Source organism: Puma concolor, chromosome D1 (genome assembly GCF_028749965.1).
Source record: "Puma concolor isolate L17-30 chromosome D1, mPumCon1.1.hap2, whole genome shotgun sequence".
Classification (NCBI taxonomy): domain Eukaryota; kingdom Metazoa; phylum Chordata; class Mammalia; order Carnivora; family Felidae; genus Puma; species Puma concolor.
In genome coordinates, this window is record NC_141676.1 from 38,973,754 (window position 1) to 38,998,721 (window position 24,968).

At 38.5% G+C, this 24,968-nt stretch overlaps 1 protein-coding gene across 2 annotated transcripts in view; it reads right to left on the reverse strand.

Moving 5' to 3' along the window:
- Nucleotides 1-24,968, reverse strand: part of NELL1 (neural EGFL like 1) — an 877,378-nt gene that overhangs the window by 213,446 nt on the left and 638,964 nt on the right. For both annotated transcript variants that reach the window (XM_086677814.1, XM_086677813.1), the window contains exon 15: nt 21,514-21,609. In XM_086677814.1, coding sequence (XP_086533940.1) covers nt 21,514-21,609 — 96 coding nt within the window. The remainder of the gene's footprint in view (nt 1-21,513; nt 21,610-24,968) is intronic.

The following is a 24,968-nucleotide window of genomic DNA, read 5'->3' on the forward strand; positions in this document are numbered from 1 at the left end:
TAATGAAGATCATAAACCCTCAAAGACAAAGCACATTGGAGAAGAGACAAAGTCAACATAATTTTGGAAGCTAGGAAAGAGACGAATGAGTGTTAACTCACACTCAGAAGACATGAGAAAAAATGACTCACAGCCTGCAGTGGAGGAAGCAAAGAAGCTACTTGATTTGCACCACCCAACACAGAGATTGGTGGCATCAGCTATCTCTGGAACCGCTCGCAGAGAGTAAGGCAAGGGGGAAAATTAATTGGAAATTATGTAAGCAGTTAGAATCCTCAGAGATGCTCCTTCACCCTTCTAGACTGCTGTTTTTCTCCAACTCCATCAAAGATTAGAGTTTTATTTCCAGCAGAGGGTACCACAAAACCTGGAAGACAGCTGGGAGCAAAGATATTATAGGGACAAGGGCAGGTTGCCCCAAGATGAGCCATTTTGGCATAAAAATTATTTTGGGTTAAAGAGCAATCCAAACTCAGCAAATTCAGGAAAAGCTCCTAAACCTCCTCCTCAACTGCCTCTAAGAAGTTTTGATAGAGGACCAGCTCCAGGAAGAGAGCCATAACCAAAGATAACTACATTATGATATGAACTAGGCATGGTACATAGGGAGGAACCTAGCAAGGCCTGTTTGATCACAGTCCTCTATGCTCCACTGTTTCTAAGTTTGGCCCAGCAAACATTTGTTTACTAATCATTTCTCTTTTTCATCTTCCCATGAATTGCATTCCTTTCCTTCAAGTTACAAATCCTTACTCCCTCCCTCTCTTTAGTTCAGAATGACATAATTCCTCATGCTGCCTCAATGTCTTTGGAATCTCATGTCTGTGTGGACTGCCTGTACATATGAAATTAAATTTGATTTTCTCCTGTTAACCAGTCTCATGTCAACTTGATTTTTAGTCCAGCTAGAAGGACCTTGAAGGGCAGAAGAAATTCTTCTTCCCTGACAATACCACACTAAAAATAAGGGGATTGGCCTCCTACCTGGCTCTCAGAATGCAAGCAATGAATTATAACTTCCCTAGAAATTTAACTATTTCCTTCCATTAGACTGGAAGAATCTTCTGTGTAAGATTGGAACAGCTCAAAAAGAACGAGCCTAAAATCATTTACATCAATATCCCATATAGCTAAACTGAGGTTTCCACCAATATTTTAATGTCTCACTCATAAAAATGAGCAGGTAGCTAAGGCTACCAGATGCATGAGAAAAGGCACAGATGAACAAACTAACAGAAAAAAAATCATGATAGAGAAAACAGACAATATTAATTTTAAAAACTTTAAAAACTCTTGGTATCTGCTAAAAAATGAAGAATATATTATCTACAAGATTTGGAAACAATATAAAAAGAGTATTGAAAAACAGTAGTGAAACAGGACAGCAGAAATGAATAACAATAAATCTGGAAGACAAAGTTGATGAAATAACTCTGCCTCCCAAAGACAAGTGAAATAAAAAGGAGAAACAGATGAAAAATGAAGCAGGAGTAATCAAACAATTAGTCCAATCTAAAGGTCTATCACCCAAATAGTAGGAATTCCAGAAATAAAGAACAAAGATAATTCAAGGGAGTAAAATATCAAGGATTTTTTTTTATCCCAGAAACAAAACCAGGAATTTTCAAACTGAAAGGCTCTTCAAAGTTCTCAGTATGTTGGTTTAACGATAGGCCCTCACAAAGGCACATCATCATCAAATTATATAACATGGACAAAAAAAGTCCAGAATTTTTAAGAAAAAGAAAAGTAGATGCCATACCAATAATCAAGAATAGAATGGCACTGCACTTCTCAAAAGTTACACTGAAAAATTAAAACACAGTTACTTCTAAAATGTTTAAAAAAATATTCTTTGTAATCTACAATTTTAAAGGCATCCACACTATCAACTAACTACAAACGTAGAGTAAAAACATTTTCAGACATGCAACATTTGAACAATTTATCTTCCAGGCACTTTCTCTCAGGAAGCCAATTAAACATCTTTTCTATAAAAATGAGGTTGTAATCCAAAAATGAGACACAGGCAGGATTTAGGAAACAGAAGATCCAATAAGAAATAGATGATGTAGAAAGGAGATCCAAAGAAACAGTTGTGTTAGACAACTACCAGGATAGAATGGAGGAGGTCAGAAGACTTTGGAAAAACTTCCTTTGAATTAAACTTATAAAATATAAAATGCATTTCAATGTGTTGGGGGGAGGATATTATTATTTAAAGAAATTTTAGGATTGAATCAATGTTGAGTGAATGAAAAACTGGGTGGATAAACAATACCAAAAATGAGGTAATAATTAAATCCAGATACAGAAAGTATTTGTGTAATATAGAAGAACTAATGATAGCTAACTGTCTAGCTCAAGTATAAAGGTCATTTACATTGACATATTAAGGTGAACACTGAGAAATGATAATCACAATCAAAGATGAGGGAAACGGGAAGTGTGTGTGTGTGTCTATGCCTGCACTGTGGGTGAGAAGTTGAGAAAGAGATGAATCTTTTGTCTTCCAAGGTGGTCAACAGATAATGACTAAAATGGAGAAACCAAGAAATGATAATATATTATTATTAAAGATATGAGGAAGAAAATGAAGTACTGTAGAGAGAAGGAATGGAGTAGGACCAGAGGAAAGAATTGCTGTGTGTTTTGTTTTATTTTTTTTTTTCATAACCAGCCATGTAGAACCATTTGACTTTTTAAACTCGGTGCATTAGCAAAGAACAGATAGTTCAACAAACAAAAACAGCAAAAGACTAGGTACTACATAAAGTAGCAAAATCAAATGGACAATGAACATATAATACATGTTCATCAGAGAAGTGCACATTAAAACCATAATATTGGGTGCCTGGGTGGTTCAGTAGGTTAAGTGTCCAACTCTCGGTTTCAGCTCAGATCATGATCTCATGGTTTGTGAGATTAAGCCCTGCCTCAGGCTCCATACAGACAGCATGGAACCTGCTTGGGATTCTCTCTCTCCGTCCTTCTCTGTCCCCCCCCCCCCCCGCCCCACTCTCTCTTTCTTTCCTAAAATAAATAAACAACAAAAAAAATCACAAAATATAGTACCACAACAGAAATAAGGATGAAATAAAAAAGAAAGTACTCAAGTACTAATAAAGTCGTGGTGTAACTGGAATTTTCACTTATCACTACTGGAATATAAATAAGTACAACCACTTTGGGAAATAGTTTGGTACTCTCTGTTACAACTGAACCTAAGCATACCTAGCAATTCTATAGATATACCCACATATGGAATTTTTTGTATATAGTCACCCAAAAACATGTGCAAGAATATTTATTGTAGCAAAATAAGCAAAATTATAAAGAATTCAAATGTCCAAGGATAGAATGGATGCATACATTTTGGCATATCCAACAGAATAGAATGCCATTCCAGAAGAATTTAAAAACTACAGCTGTAAGCAACAGCATGGGTAAATCCTACATATCAAATGTCCAACAAAAGAAGTCAGACAAAAGTAGTCATATATTGATTCCATTTGTACGATGTTCAAAAAGAGACAAAAGTAGTCTACGGTGTTAGAATGGCTCATCTTGTTGGGGTCTTGGAAGAGGAAGGGAGACAGGGCTTCTGGGATGCAGATCATCTTTTTAAATTTTGGTTCTGTTCAAAGATGTTTTTAACTTATGAAAATTCAGTGAGTTATATATTTGTTTTGTGTTCTTTTCCATCCACGTATCACATTTAAATAAAAGCTTATTTTCTTTTTTGTGTGTTTTCTGGATTTTCTGCTTTTCCCTCTTCCTGCACTCCCAGGATTGTTTCAGGGCTTTGAGATCACCCTTAAATAAGAGAAGCTGGAATGCGACATTTATCAAAGGTTTTTACTAGACAACTCTGCTAAATATTACAGAAACTGAACAGAGAAAGGGAGAGTGACTTAAATAAATTAGTTTTCAGAAATCCCTTCAACAATGCAGAAAGCCAAGAACTCATATTAGAACAAAAGAAACTACCTATTGTGCTATAGAAGCAAATTTCAATCTCAAACCTAAGAGCTATTGGAGCTTCATTTTCCTCACCTATAAAATGAGGATAATAGTAGTATCTACCTTATAATCCATTTAAGTAATCACTATAGGAGGTGGCACATAGTCGCCTCAAAAATATTGGCAAAGGGTATGTTCATAGACTGAGGAATAGGGAAAGGGTTTCTCTTAGATGCCCAGCACTTGTATGCTAATAACTATCAAAACATAAAAAAGTTCACTTCATGAAAATGTATTTACTTGACATTAAAGTTTTCCTTGATAAAAAAAAAAAACTGAAAGCTGTTAAATCACAAAAAGATCTGCAGATATAAACAAAACAGATACCAGATCTCATATAATCCTTGCTTACAAACTATCTGTTCAGAGATCTTGTTTCTTTCTGATTTTTAAAGTTCCATTTTTCTGAGGATGTGTTATGTCACATCTTAACATGTGAGAGGTGTTTTTTTTTTTTTTAATTTTAGAACAGTATCCTTATTATTAATCTCTGCTGGAGTGGCATCACTGAGAGGCTCACATTGTTTTTATTCTACTTCAAGTGAAAAGGTTGGAGTGGGGGATCTGAAAGCCCTCTACTGGAAGAGCGGCTCAATGTTTATAACTCCCTGAACTCGGAAAACTCATTTGAACGTACAGGAACATGTTTTCTTTGTAAGATTTAAAGGATGCTTATTTCACAATGGTTTCTTGAGATGCTCTAAAACGAAAATGGCTTTGAAAGATTCTATCACTGAAGAGTTGTATTAGCTACAACTGATAACATTGCTTTCATATACAGAAGCTATAGAGGGCAGTGTGTATACTGCTGATTCTTTACAACCTACTAATTTATTATCATCTACTATTTACTTATTGGACCTTCTCTCGTTCTTACAACATTGTGAGATTCTTGCAGCTTGAGAAGTTATATAACGTGGTCAGTGACACGTGGAGAGTGGCTGAGTTTGTCCAGGTTGAAAAGTTGTACTGTGCCCCATTGTCCTGATGTAAGAACACGCTAAAGGTAAAAAATGTATTACAGTGGCACTTCCTTCTGGCACTTTCAAGATTAAACCCCGATGTTAATGAGTTTGGGAAAAAGAAATGAACAATCTTCTAAATGGAAGACTACGGCTGGCAGGACAAAATAATGAAGTAAATTTTTAAAAGTATGGAATTTTAAACCACCAGAGAAGAATTCAAGTCCCAGATACCCTCCCTTATCAGCTTTACAAACTTGAACAACTCCTTTAATCTCTTAGCCTCTATCCCCTCATCAGTAAAACCAAGATGATAATACAGCTATTATAGGATTAAAAGAGAGATACCATAGTGCCTGGAAACAAGCAATGGAGACTGTAAAGACCTGTCCTCCATGACATATGTCTATTATACCAGTCCAATTCTAAAGAACAGAGTGTAAACTAAAGTAGAGGAAAGCTAGTCTCTCAAACCATCAATGTGATGGTTTACAGAGGTAGGTGGTTTACAGAGGAATCATGGTGGTACCCTCACAATTCAGAGTTCAGTTAAAAAAAAAAAAAAAAAAAAAAAAAGAGCCACACACACCAGAGATGAGCTCTGAAAAACTGTCAAAGCCTTTTTAATCAGCTTTGCCTTTCTGAAAAGGATAGCAAAGGATGGTGTTTAAAAGCCTGGGCTTTGAAGCACAAGAACCACTTAAACCACAGCTCTGACCACTTGTTAGCCCTATAATCTTGGGTGTATTACGTGACCATTCTTAATCTCAGTTTACTCAGTAAATGAGGATAATCGTTCACTTACACAGTCAGTATGTTTTAAGTGCATGCTAAGTGCCGAGCACAATGCTGAGAGCCAAAGCTACGGCAGCAAACACTGACAGAAGTCTCTGTCATCATGGTCGTCAGCCTTCCACTGGGGAAAGACATGCTAAACAAGACAGATGAGTGATATATCCAATGTCTTAAATGGTTATAAGTATAGTGAAGGAGGAAAAAAAGACAATGGGAATGCTGTTTGGGGCAAAATTTGGGGGTTGCAATTTTAAGAGACTGGCAGGCAAGGCCTCCCCAACAAGAGGTATTTGAGTTGAGACCTGAAGGATGTAAAGAAATGAGGCATGTAGGGGCGCCTGGGTGGCTCAGTCGGTTAAGCGGCCGACTTCGGCTCAGGTCATGATCTCGTGGTCCGTGAGTTCGAGCCCCGCGTCAGGCTCTGTGCTGACAGCTCAGAGCCTGGAGCCTGTTTCAGATTCTGTGTCTCCCTCTCTCTGACCCTCCCCCATTCATGCTCTGTCTCTCTCTGTCTCAAAAATAAATAAACGTTAAAAAAAAAAAAAAGAAATGAGGCATGTATATGAAGAACAGTCCAGAAAGAGAGAACACGAGGAGCAAAAGTCCTGAGGTATGCTTGAAAAATGGTGAGTGGGAATAGTAGACAGAGTCCTCAGATGGAATTAGATAAAAATACGGGGCTTGAAGACGCTAATCAAGGACTGGCTTCTGGGTTATGAGGTTTAGAGAACATATGTCAAGTGCTTAACACAAGATCTAGCCTAAGCATTAAATAAGAAGTATGGAGGCACCTGGGTAGCTCAGTCAGTTAAGTGTCTGACCCTTAATTTCGGCTCAGGTCATGATCTCATGGTTTTTGAGATCAAGCCGTGCATCAGACTCTGCAGTCAGTACAAGAGTCCATGGGGATTCTCTGTCTCCCTTTCTGTCCCTTCTCTGCTTGCACTCTCTCTCTCAAAATAAACACGTGATAATAATAATAGGAAGAAGAAGAAGAAGGAGAAGAAAAAGAAAAAGAAGAAGAAGAAGAAGAAGTAGTTGTTGTTAAAGAGTTTCTTCACCATTCTGACTACAGTCTTCAGAGACTAGAGAAATTCTGCAAGAGACATTGAGAAAAATTATGTAGAAAAAGAAATGTAAACGTCTCCAAAATGCTAATGTTATTATACCAGTCTAATTCTAAAGAACACATAAGTGACTGTGGTGTTTTTCCATATATCTGAAGACCAAGCATCTGGAAAAATTAAAGCTTGCCGTTGGTTGCTTGGCATCATTTACTGAATGAAAGAGAGTGTCATAATAATTTGCTGACAGTAAATCAGAAAGTACTTAGAAGTATAGTTATAGTTCTTTTTTTTTTTTAATTTTTTTTTCAACGTTTATTTATTTTTGGGACAGAGAGAGACAGAGCATGAGCAGGGGAGGGGCAGAGAGAGAGGGAGACACAGAATCGGAAACAGGCTCCAGGCTCTGAGCCATCAGCTCAGAGCCTGACGCGGGGCTCGAACTCACGGACCGCGAGATCGTGACCTGGCTGAAGTCGGACGCTTAACCGACTGCGCCACCCAGGCGCCCCTAGTTATAGTTCTTTAACTGTTTCATTCAAGTGGTCCAATCCAGAAGGGACTCCTTGTCAATTTAAGAACCTGGGAAATGTATTTGGCCACACTTACTGGGGTCAGCGATGTGCTCTGATAGGCCAGGGATAGTCTGCAGGGGGAAAGGGTAAAACGTACCATCCAGTTAATGTACCAAAGTTTTTTCCATAGATGCTAGTGCTTCTGTCATTCAGAAACATGTTACACAAATCCCATATGATCTCATTTATATTTCTTATCATTAACACCTTGGTGTGAGAAGAATAGGACCAGCAGGACAGGGATGGAAAAAAAATGATTAGGGCATGTATAATATTGGTTTTAAGATGCTGTGGGATAATAATTGCTGTATCAAATTAGTACTTTGTAGGTTTTCGGGAGTCAGGGGAGAGAAGTTAAACGCCTATGTCACCTATGCCTCAGGGATGGGTGGTAGGAAGAAAGGGGAGAGACAGCAAGTCAACAGGCAGTCTTTTGTGATACATGCTATGAAAGGGAAATCCAGATCGCTATGAAGAATGCTGGAAGGGGACTGACCTTGACTAAGGAGTGGGAAGCTATTTCTGAACAATAGCTTAAGTTAAGACCTACGTGAAAGAATGAGGGAAGCTGGGGACTGGGTAGTGGGTAAGAAGGAAAGTGGAGAAAGAGAAAGCCAAGAGTTCTAGATACAGCAAATATCAGAGGCAGAAATCTGAGTGTGAAAGACTGTTGCTCTGAGAAAATCTGAAAAAGTTCAGTGTTGGAAGGACAATGATTCTAAGGTGGAAAGGGGAAGTAGCTGAGAGAGAGCCATTGATACTAATGAAAGGAGGCCAGGGTTTATGCCAAGGGCACCGAAGACCATTTAAAGTTTTTCAGCACAGATATAATTTGATTGTATTTATATCTTATATGGTTTATATTGGCTGTAATACAGGAAGAACTGTTGTTTCTTGTTTGTTTGTTTTTTTTAATGAGGAAGGAACAGGACTTGGGGTCTACAGATTTGCCTTCTAATCAATCTAGGCCAAAATCGTTCCAGTAGTTTAGACTAGGCAGTAGGATAGAGAAGGAAAAAAAAAAAAAAAAAAGAATGCAGTGACTGATTGAATGGGCAAGTGAGCGCAAAAGAGAAGTCAAGGATAACTTTTACTCTATATGACCTAAAAAGGTCAGGGATGAAGGTGTGTCACTGACAACAATAATTTTCTCATTCTCCCTGAGATATGCCATGATGACAGTGCTGTCTTTGGAGACTGCCACAAAATGTAAGTGATTCTTATTACCTATTGATTCAATAAATATTCTGACCAATTGCTGTGTGCCAGACACTGTGCTAGGTACTGGAGACATAGTGGCAATAAGACCAACCCTCCCTCCCCCTTGTTCTCCCCCCACGCCGCACCATGGAGTTAACACTCTGGCTAGGCAGTCAGACCATACCAAAAAAAAACCCAAAAAACAAAAAACAAAAACCAAAAACTCCCCAAAGCAAAACAATCATCATGTCAGAAAGTGATAAAGGCTCTGAAGACAAGACAGTGACCAGGAGGAGGGATGAGGGTCTCTCTGAGGAGATACCTCTTTTTGTTTGTTTTTTAATGTTTATTTATTTTAGAGAGAGAGAGACCGAGTACAAGTTGGGGAGGGGCAGAGAGAGAGGGAGACACAGAATCTGAAACAGGCTCCAAACTCTGAGCTGTCAGCACAGAGCCTGACATGGGGCTTGAACTCAGGAACAGAGACCTGAGCCGAGGTTGGATGCTTAACCGACTGAGCCACCCAGGCTCTCTGTCTCTGAGGAGATAACTCTTGAACAAATACTTACATGACATGAAGGAGCCAAAAATTCTATGCAAACCAAAGGTTAAGGGAAACATGACTAGTATGTTCAGAAAATCAAGGAGACTACTGTGTGTGGAAAAGAAGGCATACAAGTGAAGGGGAGTACAATGAATGAAGGGGGCAGACAGGTAACAGGTAGGGGGCACAGAACATGTAGTCTCAGAGATCATGGTAATGATTTTGACTTTTACGGTGTGAAAATAGGGAGCCATGGAGGATTTGAGACAGAGGAGTCACTAGATCCAGATTATATAATATTGTACCCTTGATTACTTCGTTGAAAAGAGACTATAATTGCACCATAGTGAAAGAGAGGATAAGGCCTGTTTTTTTTTTTTTTTTTTTTTTTTTTACGTTTACTTATTTTTGAGAGAGAGAGACAGCAGCATGTGAGTGGGGGAGGGGCAGAGAGAGAGGGAGACACAGAATGCGAAGCAGGCTCCAGGCTCTGAGCTGTCAGCACAGAGCCTGACGTGGGGCTCAAACCCATGAACTGCGAGATCATGACCTGAGCCGAAGTTGGTCGCTTAATCATCAGAGCCACCCAGGCACCTGGGTTAAAGTCTGTTTTTACATTCATCAAAGTTTGGGTGCTAGATGTATTTTGGAGGCAGCACCAAGATTTAGATATGCCCTGAAAAAGAAAAGTCAAGGACAAGTTCAAGATCTTAATCCAGGGAATGTGAAAGGCTAGATCCTGCCATCAGCCGGAATAAGGAAGACCAGAGGAGGAGAAATGTGAGAGGGAGAAGGATTGGAGGCATACTAGGTTATTGGAGACCCTCAATAACCACTCTTTTCTATTATTCTAAATTAATATCATATATTTGTGATCAACATATAAGTCTGTGTGTTGCCAGCAGAGAGAACATTATCAACCAGAGCTCCGGGATGTGTAAAAAATAAACAGATAAAATACACATTTCACTGATCAGAAGTAGTTTAGAACAGGTAGGAATTTAAGATGTATGTGAAGGAGGAGGAGTAAAGCTAGAGGGGTAGGCAGAGAGCAGGCATGGGGGTCTTTATATATCACGCCTTGCAATCTGGCTTTATCTCACAAGCACTGAGAAGGTACTGAAAAGTTTTCTTAGCAAGGTATCTTTAACAAAATAAAATCATGATAAGAAAACCTTTCAGTACCTCCTCAGCGCTTAGAAGATAAAGTGTCCCCTCATGGACTCAATCTACTTTAGCTAAAATTGTGGCCACTTGTAGATAACTTTAAGGTCTCTGTTAAACTGGAGAATGCTTTAAAATCACATTAGCCCACCAAGCCAGAAACGGCTTATCTCCTCAACCATTACCAGAATGAATGCATACATCTTGATGTTTGATTCATCATATTTTGGACCCAAGTGGACATTTTCAGGCAACCACCATTCCTAATCAGTGGATTCTATTAGAAGAGAGTGATGCAAATCGCAAGAGTTATATTTCTCCTCAGTCAGTCTATTGGCTTCGATTAATCTTTTTCCACATGATCTATAGTGCAATACATAGTCTTAGATACAAAGAATTCTTAGGTACTAGTTACTATGGCAAGCTCGTAATTTCTGGGTTCCAGTCGGTCATATTTTCACAGACACTTCATTTCCTTTCTGGTTAGCCATTGTGCTTCAACTTATGGTGGTGTCTGTATTCCGCAGGGCATAGGATTAAAGAGGAATATATGAACCAAACTCCTGACTTTCACAGTTCAGTAGTGTGAGCTTTCCTGGTGGGAGCAGGCACTGCTTGTCATATAAGTAGTCAGGAATTATTTTCTGCCTTACTAACTAGACAAGGTAATACCTAATAGCTTTCATTTATCTGATGGGGAATGTCAATCTATTACAAATACGGCTCCCTTCACTTTGCTTTCTGGAAAGGCATTCTGATAATAGTACTGGAAATTCACAAAATTTTTAAACTAATGGCATTTCTGTCTTCCATCCTCAGTATGATACACTTTAAATTAGATGTCTTTTATTTATTTATTTATTTATTTATTTATTTATTTATTTATTTATTTATTTTTTATTTATTTATTTTTTTATTTTTTTTAAATTTTTTTTTTTTTCAACATTTATTTATTTTTTGGGACAGAGAGAGACAGAGCATGAACGGGTGAGGAGCAGAGAGAGAGGGAGACACAGAATCTGAAACAGGCTCCAGGCTCTGAGCGGTCAGCCCAGAGCCCGACGCGGGGCTCGAACTCACGGACCGCGAGATCGTGACCTGGCTGAAGTCGGACACTTAACCGACTGCGCCACCCAGGCGCCCCTTATTTATTTATTTTTAAAGTGTATTCATTTTGAGAGAGTGTGAGCTAGCATGAGTGCGGTAGGGGCAGAGAAAGGTGGGAAGAAAGAGAGAGAAAGAGAGAAAGAATATCCCTAGCAGTCTCTGCTGCTAGTGCAGGAGTCCAAAGCAAGGTTTGAACTCAAGAATTTTGAGATTAGGACCTGAGTCGAAATGAAGAGTCAGACGCTTGACCCACTGAGCCACCTAGGTTCCCTGAAATTAGGTATCTTTTAAATGAGATTTCAAAGGGAGTTATTACAACTTGAAATTTACAAAATGATAACAGTGGACCATGTGAAATTGAAGGTCCTTGACTGTACTCATCCATTTATCAAGTATTTACTGAACTCAAATGTAATAGGATATTTAAACTGGACTTTACCCATGTTAGAGTGTTGGCAGATGATAATATATTAAGGATTTCTATATTCCAAAGCTGAGTGCTCGACTACCTTTATAACACTTCCAAAATCAGCTATGCCTACATTAACCATTAACCACCTTACAGCTCTGTAAACAAAGGCCTAGAGATGTAGCAAGAGATGTGGGCAAGGCCAAAAGTGAGGATCTTGTTAGAGAAAGCTGTTTGGCATGCTGTCAGTTCTAGGTCACTTTTGAGGGTGGGTATGGGGATAGAGGTAAGAACTTTCTCTGAAAACTCATCTAAGGGTGACAGACTTCAAGTACACCTAGAAATGTCCCCTGGATGGTGAGGGACATAGCAACTGGCATTTGACATACCTCAAAAGTCTAAAGGTCAGTGCCTGGATCTATGGGTGCCTCAGCCACATAGCGCAACAAAGACAAACAAACAAAAACTACATCAAGAGAGGGCTGCACTTGGGCCGATGGAGGGGAAAGGTATGGTTTCCTACAGAAGAGAGTCAGAGCTTCCACTTAATCATATGTGAATCCTGCAGGGCAAAGGATCCACAACAGGGGAGGGGACGTTCACAAACTTAGAGCTGCAGAAGGGTGAAAGGATTGCCCATGTCAGAGGAACTTCATTTGGAAATCCCTAGTGACCAAAGACCCTCACCAAAGCGCCTCATGAGGCAAAAACTAGCCACTGCACATCATCTCCCATCCAGAAAGCCTCAAGGCTGGAAGACCACTGTACCTGTTATGTGAGGCTGTGTCCTCTTTCCTATAAAACTCTCTCACCCTGAGGAGGATTGATGATATCTATGAACCTTAAAATTGGATACTGAAGGGAAAAGGAGGGAAATTGCCCATACCTGGCTTCTTACTGCAGACTTCTCGGACTGAAGCAGGTCAATGAGTGTGGACAGTAAAAAGCTTCTACTTGACATTAACACAATATTGACTTAATTGCTTAACTGAGATAATTTTTGGTCCTTAAAGCTCCCAGTAACACAAGGACCTGATAAGCCATAGTGAGATCAACATCTTCCCAGCATTTTATCTGTGTATAGTGCATGTGTGTCTGTGCATAAAAATTGGACTCCTATTGAACATGCCATTTTTAATTCATAATGTCTAAGGCACACCAGATACCAGGAAATTTTAAAAATACTTCCTTTTTTGTTTTTTAATTTAGTTATTTAGGGGCGCCTGAGTGGTTCAGTCAGTTAAGCAGCTGCCTTCAGCTTGGGTCATAATCTGACGGTTTGTGGGTTTGAGCCCTGCATCGGGCTCTCTGCTGTCTGTGCAGAGCCTGCTTCAGATCCTCTGTCCCCCTTTCTCTCTGCCCCTCCCTCACTTGTGTTCTCTCTCTCTCCCTCTCTCTCAAAAATAAACAAAATTTTATAATAAAAAAAAGTTATGTATTTATTTTTGAAGGGAAGGGGTAGAGAGAGGGAGAAAGAATCCCATGCAGGCTCTGAGCTGTCAGAATAGAGCCCAATGTGGGCCTTGATCCAACAAATGGTGATATCATGACCTGAGCCAAAATCAAGAATCAGATGCTTAACCAAATGAGCCACCCAGGTGCCTTAAAAATACTTTCCAGTGGGGCAGTACTGTTTTTATGCATATTTTTTAAATCAAAAAAGGAAGGCACAAAAGATTGAAGTAACTTTCCAAGATGATAGAGTAAGGCCTTAGAATTAGACAGAATGTTCCAGAGTTTATGTTCTTGACTGTACATTATATCCCCCATCTCATTAAATAGTCTTCTTCCTTCATAGGTTTGAAAGGTCCCATACAATCGTTGCCTATAATTTATTCCACTAATTCTCCACTGTTATAAATCTAGGTTTCTTCCAATGTATTATTATTTAAAATACCATCCTTTGAAGATTGTAGGTATGTCCTCAAACCTCATTTATGTGTCCATCTCTGATTATTCTCTCAGTATAAATTCCTAGGCAAGCTTGATGAATGAGTTCAGACCACTTTCAGGGTTTTCTAAGATGATTACTCTCATTTTACACTAAAAAGCTAATGTTGCCCCCATCACATAGCTAGTAAAGCATAGAATTTGGGAATAGCATCCAGGTTTCCTGATGCCGAACTGAGAATCAGAATGTTTGTTTTTCCTATGTGGATTTGGAGAATCCACAAAGGTGTAAGGAAATATTTGTAGATGGAACTGTGGGTAGCCTTTTCAATGAGGTCTCATGTCTGCCTAGGTACAAAGTCATCTATGCTATCAAGAATATTGTGAGAACCTGGTGTGAAATCTTCAACACCAACAAATGGGAAACAAACAATGGCAAAAAAAAAATAATAATTCCCAAGTGTCCTTGGGGAAGTAGCCTATTGTTTCTGAATCTCAGTTTTATTACTGGTAAATTGAGAACAGAATTAATGATAAATATGATTTACAGATACTTATTGTATGCCAGGCACTCTACCAAGTGATTTAAATAGATTATGTCATTTAATCTCACCATAATATTATGAAATAAATGATAGCGATATTCCTTTTTTAGTGGTAAACAAGCTTAGAAACATTACGTATATCTGATATCATATCCTATATTCTGAAACCCCAACTTAAAATGAGCTAGTGTGGCTTCAGAGATTGTACTCTTTATCCCTATTTTCTTTATTCTCTTCCTGCCTTAGGCACACCAAAAATTTTGAAAGGAATATGTAAAAACAATGCACATAAGGAAGTAGGAAATTATGGCTCATTCTTCACAGGAAAACATAATTTATTTGGCCTCCTATAGAACTCGTTTGGTTCAACTGCCCTTGGACACAAGTAATGTGATCAAGAGGAAACAGATTAGGGGCACCTGGGTGGCTCAGTCGGTTAAGCGTCTGACTTCAGCTCACATCATGATCTCACGGTTCATGGGTTCAAGCTCCGTGTTGGGCTCTGTGCTGACAGCTTAGAGCCTGGAGCCTGCTTCAGATTCTGTGTCTCCCTCTCTCTCTGCCCCTTCCCCAACTCGCACTCTGTGCCTCTCTCTCTCAAAAATAAACATTAAGGAAATTTTTAAAAAGAGGAAACATTACTGGAAGGTGTATGAACTTTGGATTCAGTAATACATGGGTCAGAACCCCAACTCCACTAGTGACTGGCTGAATACATACATATGTGTTCTCATAGATGTTCAAAAGGCTGAAACTAGCTGCCTCACAAGAAGTAAATGAAAAACTTTGGGGACTTACAATAGATGGGAGATGGGCTAATGTAAGTTTCACTTCACAGAGGCTAATTCGTGATGCAGATCTATTATCAGAACTTAGGCCTCTGTCCTTTACTCCAGTCCTCTATACTACCCTCTATACTACTAACCTAATTTATAGTCCATATCCCTATTTGTGAACAAAAGGTATCACTCCCAAAAGTTGTACTGATATGACTTGAAAACTTGCTCTGTATCAAGGAGATGAGAATGAAAAACGGCTTGAGGAATTTTTCCCTATGCCTGAAACCAGACAAAATGGCGACCCTGGCAGGTAAAGGACAGGGTTTTGACATAGCTCCAAATAGCTCCAAGACTTAAGTGGCAACAGCATTTTGGAGCCATGGGAAAGTATGTTAGATCTCAGGCTGAATTTCTCCATCATAGCTGAAAGAAGAAGAAAAGTTGAGTGGGTGGAATTGAGGACAGGAAGAAGGTACCAAACAAGGTACTCAAGGTGAATGATTTTAGTGATGGTGGGTCTGGGCTCGCCTCTCCCTCCACTACAATGCCTCTTCTCTGCTATTCTCTATTTCTGGAAACCTTCAGAGAAGTGAACAGCTCCTCAAACTAATTCCCAGTCATCTAACTTTAATGAAATTTTAATAGAGCATCTGTGTGGTTCAACTCAGAGAAACCTCAGATCCTTGTATTTCCCTTTTAAATGATGCCACAAAAGCACTGCTTACTCAAGCAGCTATTGGTTGTACAACAGCAGCAATTTTAGGAATAGAAGCTGCCATTTACCAAGCCTGCACCATGTGACAGACAACCAGAGAAAGCTCCTGATGAGAAACGGTAAATAAATCGCCTGACTGCTAGGAATTCGAAGGGGCACATTTACACTCTCTTTCCACATGCCTTCCCCACAGTCTCGTAATACCTGGAGAAGAAACTGAAAAAAATACTCTCTTTTCCACTGACAGAATGGAACTATTATCCATCTTCTTAAAAGCTCTTAAAAGTTTTTCCTGAAACAAGAGTGGGCAGGGAAAATGCATACAGATGAATGCCAGCAGAGCTCTCTCAAAATCAAAGCAATATTTAAAATTTGGAAGACTACAGAAGTCTTTGTTTCTTTTTACTTGGTGGATAGATAACATACTCAGGGCAAACTGCTACCCTCTGTCTCTATGTCTGCAAGTCCCTGTGGCACAGGGAAAAGAACAAATTATCTGGAAAAAGTCATTTCCCTTTAAGGAAAAGCTAAAAGACTCCCCCCTCCCCCCCATAACTAAGAAAAATGAAGTCCTTTATGTGACTTTTTATGTTCTTTGTAGTAGGAAATTATTTTTAAAAGTTTAAAATAAACACAAATAATATTTATTATATTAGAAAATCCAGATAATCAAAATAAGAAAATAGTTATTGGACATTATATTGTGAATGGATAACACAGTTAAACTTTTTGCTATTTATTGATTTCCCTGAATATCCTTAAAATTTTTTTTTGTTTTTTAATGCTTATTTATTTCTGAGAGAGAGACAGTACATGTGTGTGCATGCATACAAGCGGAGAAGGTTGGGGGCTGGGAGGACGGGCAGAGGATCCAAAGCGGACTCCACACTGACAGCAGAGAACCCAATACAGGGCTCAAACTCATGAACCACGAGATCATGACCTGAGCAGAAATCAGATGCTAAACCGACTGAGCCACCCAGGTGCCCCCCCCCAACTGAATATTCTTGATCAGGTACTTAATATACTTTGGTAAGGTTTGCAGATTATGAGAGGTTCAATGGTTATGTGAGTTTATTGAACAATATTTACAATAAAGGAACCCATTTCTGAAGCAATGTGGGAGAAAGTCAAGGTCTGCTAATTTTAGGATATCAGTATAATTTCTTTATAATTTTTTACATTAGACTATGGTCTAGCCTATAGTTTGATAAGTACTGTCCAACTGTGTCTGATTCACAAGATCCTGGTTATAAGTGCTTGGGTATACAGCTTAGAATTCATGTATAGAATGTATATAGAATTCAAATATACAAGTAGGAAAATGTAGTAAAATTAGATGCCTTGTCTGTACCACCACCAGACGAGAACATCTTCATTTATATCCCAGTCAAAACGCTTTCTAAAACTGACTGCCTAGTATCGTCAGAGAGAAATCATTTTAGAGAATATTCCATTTACGATGTGTGTGTGTCTAAGTTTTATATTATGAGACATTATCTTCTTACTACACATATTAAAAGCACTTTGTAAAAAGAAAAAGAAAGAATAAAGGGTTTTCTCTTCCTTTAGAACACAAGGGTTAGAGTAACTTACTTGTTGAGTGCGGTTAGAGCATTCACCTGTTTATTCTGTCGGTGGGAGAAAGTAGACCGAGCTTCCACATCAACCTGGTGCCTATGACAATAAGAAGGTGCATCTCACAGAGCACATGGTGGATATAAGCCAGATTCTGGTTCTTGGATGGTCAAGAATTTTCTAATTATAGTGACTCTGAGCACTTCTAAAAATGTTTTATCTGCCAAAAAATGCTTATAAGTTTTATATTATCAACTAATACTGAGATACATTTACCTAAAATACATATGTGTGTGTGCATACATACATAAAATTTTTGTAAAGATTTTTTAAAATGCTACATCTTAACCCGGTGTGGTCAGTAGGCATTAATTCTGCCTCCCAGGCAATATTTGGCAATGTCAAGAGACATTTCTGCTTGTCCTGGCTGGGGATGACCCAGTTAGTGGTATTTGGTGAGTACAGAGTCCAGTGATGCTGCTAAATAACCCACAATGCACAGGACAGCCCTCCACAACCAAGAACTATCTGGTCCACAAGGTCACTACTGTCAAGTTTATGAAACCTTTAGCTGGACATAATTTGATACCTTATATGTAATGTCTACTTGTTCTTGCTTGCACATTTGCTTAATGCCAAGTAGAAAGCTTATTCTCATTCACTTCTCAGAAGATGATGTTCTGCTGTTTTCTGGTAGGTTACCTATTTTTGGATTTAGTGCAGCTCCTTGATTTCACACTGAAAAGTCTCTGGGAGGACTTTGTGTTGTTTCATTTTGTTTTATGTTTGGCTACGTTACGTCACTTTGGCATGATGTCCTATTAGCTCCCTTAAGTTAACAAGAAAGCTTTCTCTAGCTGCTCTATCCTAAAAAAGTAGCAAAATGACTTCTGATTCTTCACTCATCTCTCATTACACATCTCAATGTTTATGCTGAAACCAAATCAAAGGTAAGGGCATAGAGAAGGACCAACATAATATACTGTCCAAAAACCAAGGAAGATAAAATTTTGCTTATCCTGAGTGGGGTTATAAAAAGCTTACATTTACTAAAATCTCATCAATAGAAGATAAATGCAGGGTTGTTTATCTTTGTGGTAACATAAAAAACACAGGTGGGAGTCTTAACTTCATTAAATTCTAAACAGGCATTTTTTTAACAAATTATTTCAATGATTTAACTAAATGTACTTATGTTCTGAAAGGCTGAATATCACAATGGATAAAACCAATAACGGGGGGGGGGGCAATGGAAACATTTTTAAGACGAAACATAAGTGAATTCGATATAGCTCGAATGGGACCGTTTAATTAGCCCTGAAATTGAAACAAACCAAATAAAAGATTTAGTCTAATCATGCTATGAGACATTCATAATGCGCTTGCATTTTCCCTTGTACTCTGAGACTCAAGGTATCCAACATCACTATTCAAACAGAATTACTTAATGCTTCTTGCTAATGATCAATGTGACAAAATAATTCAGATAAGATATGGCACAGGTTTTCAGTGTTTATCCTAAATTCATCTAGATCCCTTGCACACAACTGACTGGAAAATGTATACTTGATCCTACTCACAAAAAATCTCACAGAATTAGAATACTGGCCAGCATTATGGGGCACCAGGGTGGCTTAGTTGGCTAAGCATCTGACTTGGGCTCAGGTTATGATATCACGGTTTGTGAGTTCGAGCCCCACATTGGGCTCTGTGCTGACAGCATGGAGTCTGGAGCCCACTTTAAGTTCTGGGTCTCTCCTTCTCTCTATGCCCCTCCCCTGCCCCTGCTCACACCCTGTCTCTCTCTCTCTCTCTCTCTCAAAAAGAAGTAAACATTAAAAAAAAAAAAAAAAAAAAGAATACTGGCCAGCATTTAATGGAATGGCTTTGCTACTGATGGCAGATAGCAGCACACGTGGAGAACCTTGTTTTATTTTTTTAACCTTATAATAACTGCAAAGATTCATGAAAATGCAATTGTCAATCTCAAATTTAACAACCGTAACATTTATGTAGGAACCCATGTCCTGCCTGTCCTTGTTTCGTTTTTCCCCTGGTCTTTTCTCCTTCATCTCTATTTTTCCTGCTCCACATTATGGACCGGAACATAAGCACTGATTCAGTTAACCCTTTATCAAGCAGAGAAAAGGCCAGAGGTCAAATCAACAAGTCATCAGAAACGACAGTTAATTTTTCATGAGCGGCCATTGACTCGGGCATTGGTCTAAGATAAATGCTCTCCCCTAATTCTTTAAAAGGTAAAAAGAGTAAGAACTTTACAGATGTTCTGGCTAAATATCTCAATAACAATTTAACAATTAGTTTATAACAGCAACCTGAAGTGCCTGGTGAAAGTACAGATTTGTGGGCCCTCGCCCAGACGTCCTGATTCACCAGGTCTGGGGTGGTAGCCCAGGAGTCTGGATTTTAACAGGAAGTCCATGTATTTATTATCCTTGAGAAACACACACAAGGGTTTGTACCACAGGCTTTGTGCAATGCAACTTATATTTTATTCTCAGTTCTAATAGTGGCTCTGTAGCACTGCAGAAGTGGCTAGAGAAGTTGCCAACCTGGATAAAGCTTTAGTTTACCATCTGTAAAATGGGAGCAGGGACATCAGTCTCTTTTATGTGTTAATATTAAAGCACTCATTTTAAAGGCCTGACACATAACTGGTACATGATAAATGGTCTATTGGTAGGAGTGGTATCCATCATTATCAACATCATCACCATCACCATTCTGTCCCCATTAATCCCTGGATACTCCTTTTAGGGAAACACAGCAGTTCTAGAGGAAAAAATGGGAAACCTTCAGATTTTTTTTTTTTTTTAATTTTAGAAAACGTAATCAAAATCAAATGTACTACAGTAAAGACATGTGTGCTAAGTTACCATTTGGTGTCTTTGCTTTTGGCAAGAATATTTCAGCTCCGTGGGGTAATGTTCTCATACGCTGCTCAGAAGTAGAACTTGGCTTCTTGACACATTCTTCTTAAGGATAAGCCAATTAATATTATTTAATAAATGTGACTTGATTTGTGGATAATATCACAAAATATGGAAACGATGGTGTGCATGTCATTGACTTTCTTGTTGAATAATTTATGTAAATTTTGAAATATTTTTATAAAGACTCAGGCTGCCTTATAAATATATAGGTAGTACAATGTAGTCTGTTGGACAGTTTGGGCTCATTAAAAATATGAAAACTTTAAACATGAAGGAAAGGAGCTTTGCTTTGATCTTTGGCATTACAGGAAGACACCCTCAAACTCATCAACTAAGAGGAATAATGATGACAACATCTTGTTTCCATTTTTCTATGCTATTCTATGGTAAGTGTCAAGTGTGACACTCCCTTCTCAGAAAAACACAATACAGTGGTTTGACCCTAACAAAACTCATGGGCAAATACACTGAAATGTTCATCCTTACGTGGCATAAACCCCTTGCCTGCACTGACTGCACACACTGGCACACTGACATCGAATGGCACTTTTCACTCACACAAAGGTAGGAGGACGTCTTCAATTAGTAAGAGAGCTGGATTTCACCAGATAGCACCAAGTGTAAACATTACATTTATTGCCAATAGAAAGATGCACATAATGGAATCTTACCAATACTAATCGGCTTATATTATCAGGTCCATGAACGATAATGTTCATTATAAACCAATATTAGAATAAAATTCCAAGCACACCAATAAACCTGCTGCTAGAGTTATTTAATGTGCTTTTACGCAAAGAGCATGTGGTTCTAATCTAGATTCTGTTGATGCAGCAGATTGTTACAACTCCAATAGTTGCATGTTATGCTACCCAATAGATGATAAGTTGGGCAGGTCAGTTCATCAGGCTTTATCTCCAATTAGCACTAAAAATGCACACAGCAAACTATAGCAGAGAAAAGACTCGACCTTGCTAAATTAGACACGCTGGAGAGCGGGCAAATGAAGCCCTATTTTCAAAGGGAGGATCCCTAATACTCTGTAATCAAAATGTACCCTCTTTGGAAGAGGAACACCTGCCATCAAAACATAATGTACCAAGTTAACCCACAGTACCATACTTAGAGAAAGAGTTTCATTCTCTATGAAAGATTCTCTCTCTGTCTCCACTCCCTATCCTCCCAAAATAACAAAACAGGCAAGGTTACCTTTCTCACAGTGGCTTCCTGTGAATCCAGAAGGACAGACGCATTTGTTTGGAGACACACATGTTCCACCGTACCTGCAGCCCTCTTGGCAGAAAGCTGTCACAAAAAAATAAATAAATAAATAAATAATAATAATAGTAAGAGATTTCTCTTAGATAAGATGGCAATAAGGAAACTCATGGTGAACAGCATGAACACAGAAACAATTCTTTCTTCGTTGCAGAAAGAATACTTATGTGTTGACATATTTAAAAGTTTCTGTATACAAAAAGAAATAAACATAATACCTATTTCACTGGTTTATATGAAATCAATTGAAATAATGGATATTAAGTATTTAGCACAGGGCTGGCATGTGCTAAGGGGTAGTTAGTATGAGCAACTATTACTATTGCTATTATTCTGATTATTGATAAATTTTAAATCAAATAGGAAACTAGAAAGGATAGGGTAGGGTCAAAGGCAAAGGCATTTTATTTTATTTTATTTTTTTAAACATTTATTTATTATTGAGAGACAGTGAGAGATAGAGCATGAGCATGGGAGGGGCAGAGAGAGGAGGAGACACAGAATCTGAAGTAAGCTCCAGGCTCCGAGCTATCAGCACAGAACCCGACGCAGGGCTCAAACCCACAAACCACGAGACCGTGACCTGAGCTGAAGTCGGATGTTCAACTGACTGAGCCACCCAGGTGCCCCAAACGCAAAGGCATTTTAAATACGATTTTGAAACTACTCTTTGTAACTATTTTTAAAACATCTTTTATTATAATAAAAACATTTGTATATTACTTTAAAAGATTTGGAATAGTCTATATAATTTTTGATGACATAAATTTAACTAAGTGCTTACTGTTGGATATTTAAGATGTTTCCAACAATTCCATAGTAAAACATTACCTTGTCCTTATAGCTAAAATGCTCAATACACCTCAAATTATTCCTTTAGGAGAAATGCTTCAATGTGCAAATGCTGTTTCAAAGGATGTATTCTTTGTTAAGTCTTCTGATAAACCAAACCCCAACTCAGTGCTGCCCTGTTAACCTTCAGAGACCAGGTTGGTTTCCCATATTACCCACTAGCTGTGTAGCTCCATGAACCTCTCCTTAGCAGTACCACCTATAATTGTTCACTTATGTATAATTAGTTACCACCTTCTAGTTCATCCACTGGCCTGTAAGACCCATCAGGACAAGTAACTGGATTGTTCTTGCTCCCCACTGTACCGTAGTTTTAGAACCTGAGCACACGGTAGTTGCTGAATGAACTGACCTATATTCTGCAGATTATTCTGACAAGAAAACTCTTTTTCTAACAATTCCTCAATACTTCCATGCTGGATAATTTATGATCAAACCCTTCAGCATAACCCATAATATAGTGTACCAAAACCGCAAAATTTGTCATTAATGAAGATGATTGCAACTTGTTACCACTGAGTTTCTTTCATTCACAAGAGACCTAGGTGAGCAAATGCTTTTAATTGCTGCTAGAAATATGCCACACTGGAAAAATGTCATCGTTATATTTTGCCATCATCACCCAAATAATATGGGTTTAACTTTTAAAAAGCTACATAAAAACCTCTGGAGAGTTGAACACTAGTTCAAATACATAGAACTTCTCACAATATTACCATTTTCCACATCATTTAACATCCCCTGGATAATTTAACATTCTGTAGCTTAGTAATTAATCGTGAGCTCCTTTACATCTGTCAGAGGACAGACAGCGTGTACCTTGCTATTCAAATACGATTTCCCATTTTCTAGCATCTTAGTACCCTAAGACTATGCAAAACACATTTGGACCACATCAGCCTTGGTATGTTCATCACAAACCAATATGTATATAAACATATGCATACAAACGTATACAAAATCTCTTGCAAAATCACACATTTGGCCTCTGGTGACTGACATTTCAAGTAGGATATTTAACATATAGCTCTGCACCAGAGCTAGTAACAAAAAATAAAGTGTTGTTGCAGGCTGAAATGGCAGATGGAAAGCTGGTAAGGAGCAGTTTCAAGTGACCCCAAAAGACGACAGGAATTAGGAAGCAAGAAGCTCAGCTTGGGTTTCTTTAGTGAAACAAACAGCACTTGGGCCAGAGCTGTATGCGCATGCGCACACACACTTAAACAGATTCCTAATAAGATGCGTGCGTGCTCCTGACTTACTCAACTCTTACGAAGAAATGATCGAGGTTTTGTGGCAAGCATAATGTTTGTAATGTTCTAAGAATGCAGATGTCATAATAAATAGGGTGCTGTGAGGACGAAATGAATTAGTGTTTGTAAGGGCCTTTAAACAGTGTGTGGCACATAGTGTTAAATAACTATTTTGTTAAATAAAATTGATTGATGCCAATATTGTCATGACGGTGAAGCACGGAGTGGGAACAAATTGCCTAATACCCAGACAATATAAGCCCATTTGACAAGGGGTAGGGCTTCCCCAAGATGGGTTAAAGGCATCCCTTGTTGTTTATGCTTGATTTAGTTTCTAATAATGGTAGTAGTGACCTTTATCATGTAAATGACAGATAGGTGTTACTGTTTCTTTCACAAAAAAGGTAAAAGCAGGGCTCAAAAACAAAGTACCCTGTCTAAGGCCACTCAGGTAGCAAAGCAAGAGAGCAAAGATTCAAGCAGACTTCTTTGGCTACAGGCCTTGCCTTTTCTTTATATGTTACAGTGCAGGTTAATCTGCAATCTGGTATTCACATGGGCAGCTTTGTTCTTTTTTGGATAGTTCCATAAGGGCTAAGTAAATGGTCTATAAATTGAAAGAAAAAATAAATATGTCCAAATTGCACGTATGGCACCAAAGAAGGGAGGTAGGGAGCTGTTCATGTTCATCTTATCTAATCTCCATTTGTGTCTGAGCCTAGTCACAATTTACGAAATCTAGGCACACAGTACTTTTTGATGGACTTTATCTGGAACAGAAAGTCATTACCTACTCAAACCTCAGAGAGTATGACAAAGTAATTAAAAAAAAAAAACAAAACAGAAAAGCAAATAAAGAAGGAACATGTCATCCAAAACTTGAACTACCGGAAATCAAGATCAATGCAAAGTATTTCTTTGAATACAAGACATCAAAAGACACTGGCATCCTAAACTAAAGGTTGTGGATAGATTATTTATATCTGGTTCTTCTTGATCAACTATCAGCCCAACATTTCAAAAACAAAGATTCTGATGCTCAGAGGACCTATAATTTTGCACAGCATTACTTAGTGGATGGTATAACCAAAACAAAAAGCCAAGTCAGCACTACATCTCTTTCCAGTTTCTGGGAAGACAGGATAGGAGAACCACATGACTCAAACCCTTGTTCTGCATTTAATAGCTATGTCACCTACAGCAAATTATTTCACTTCTCTGGACCTCAGAGAACAAAACAAACAATAATGACAAAAACACCTACACTGTGCAGGTTACATT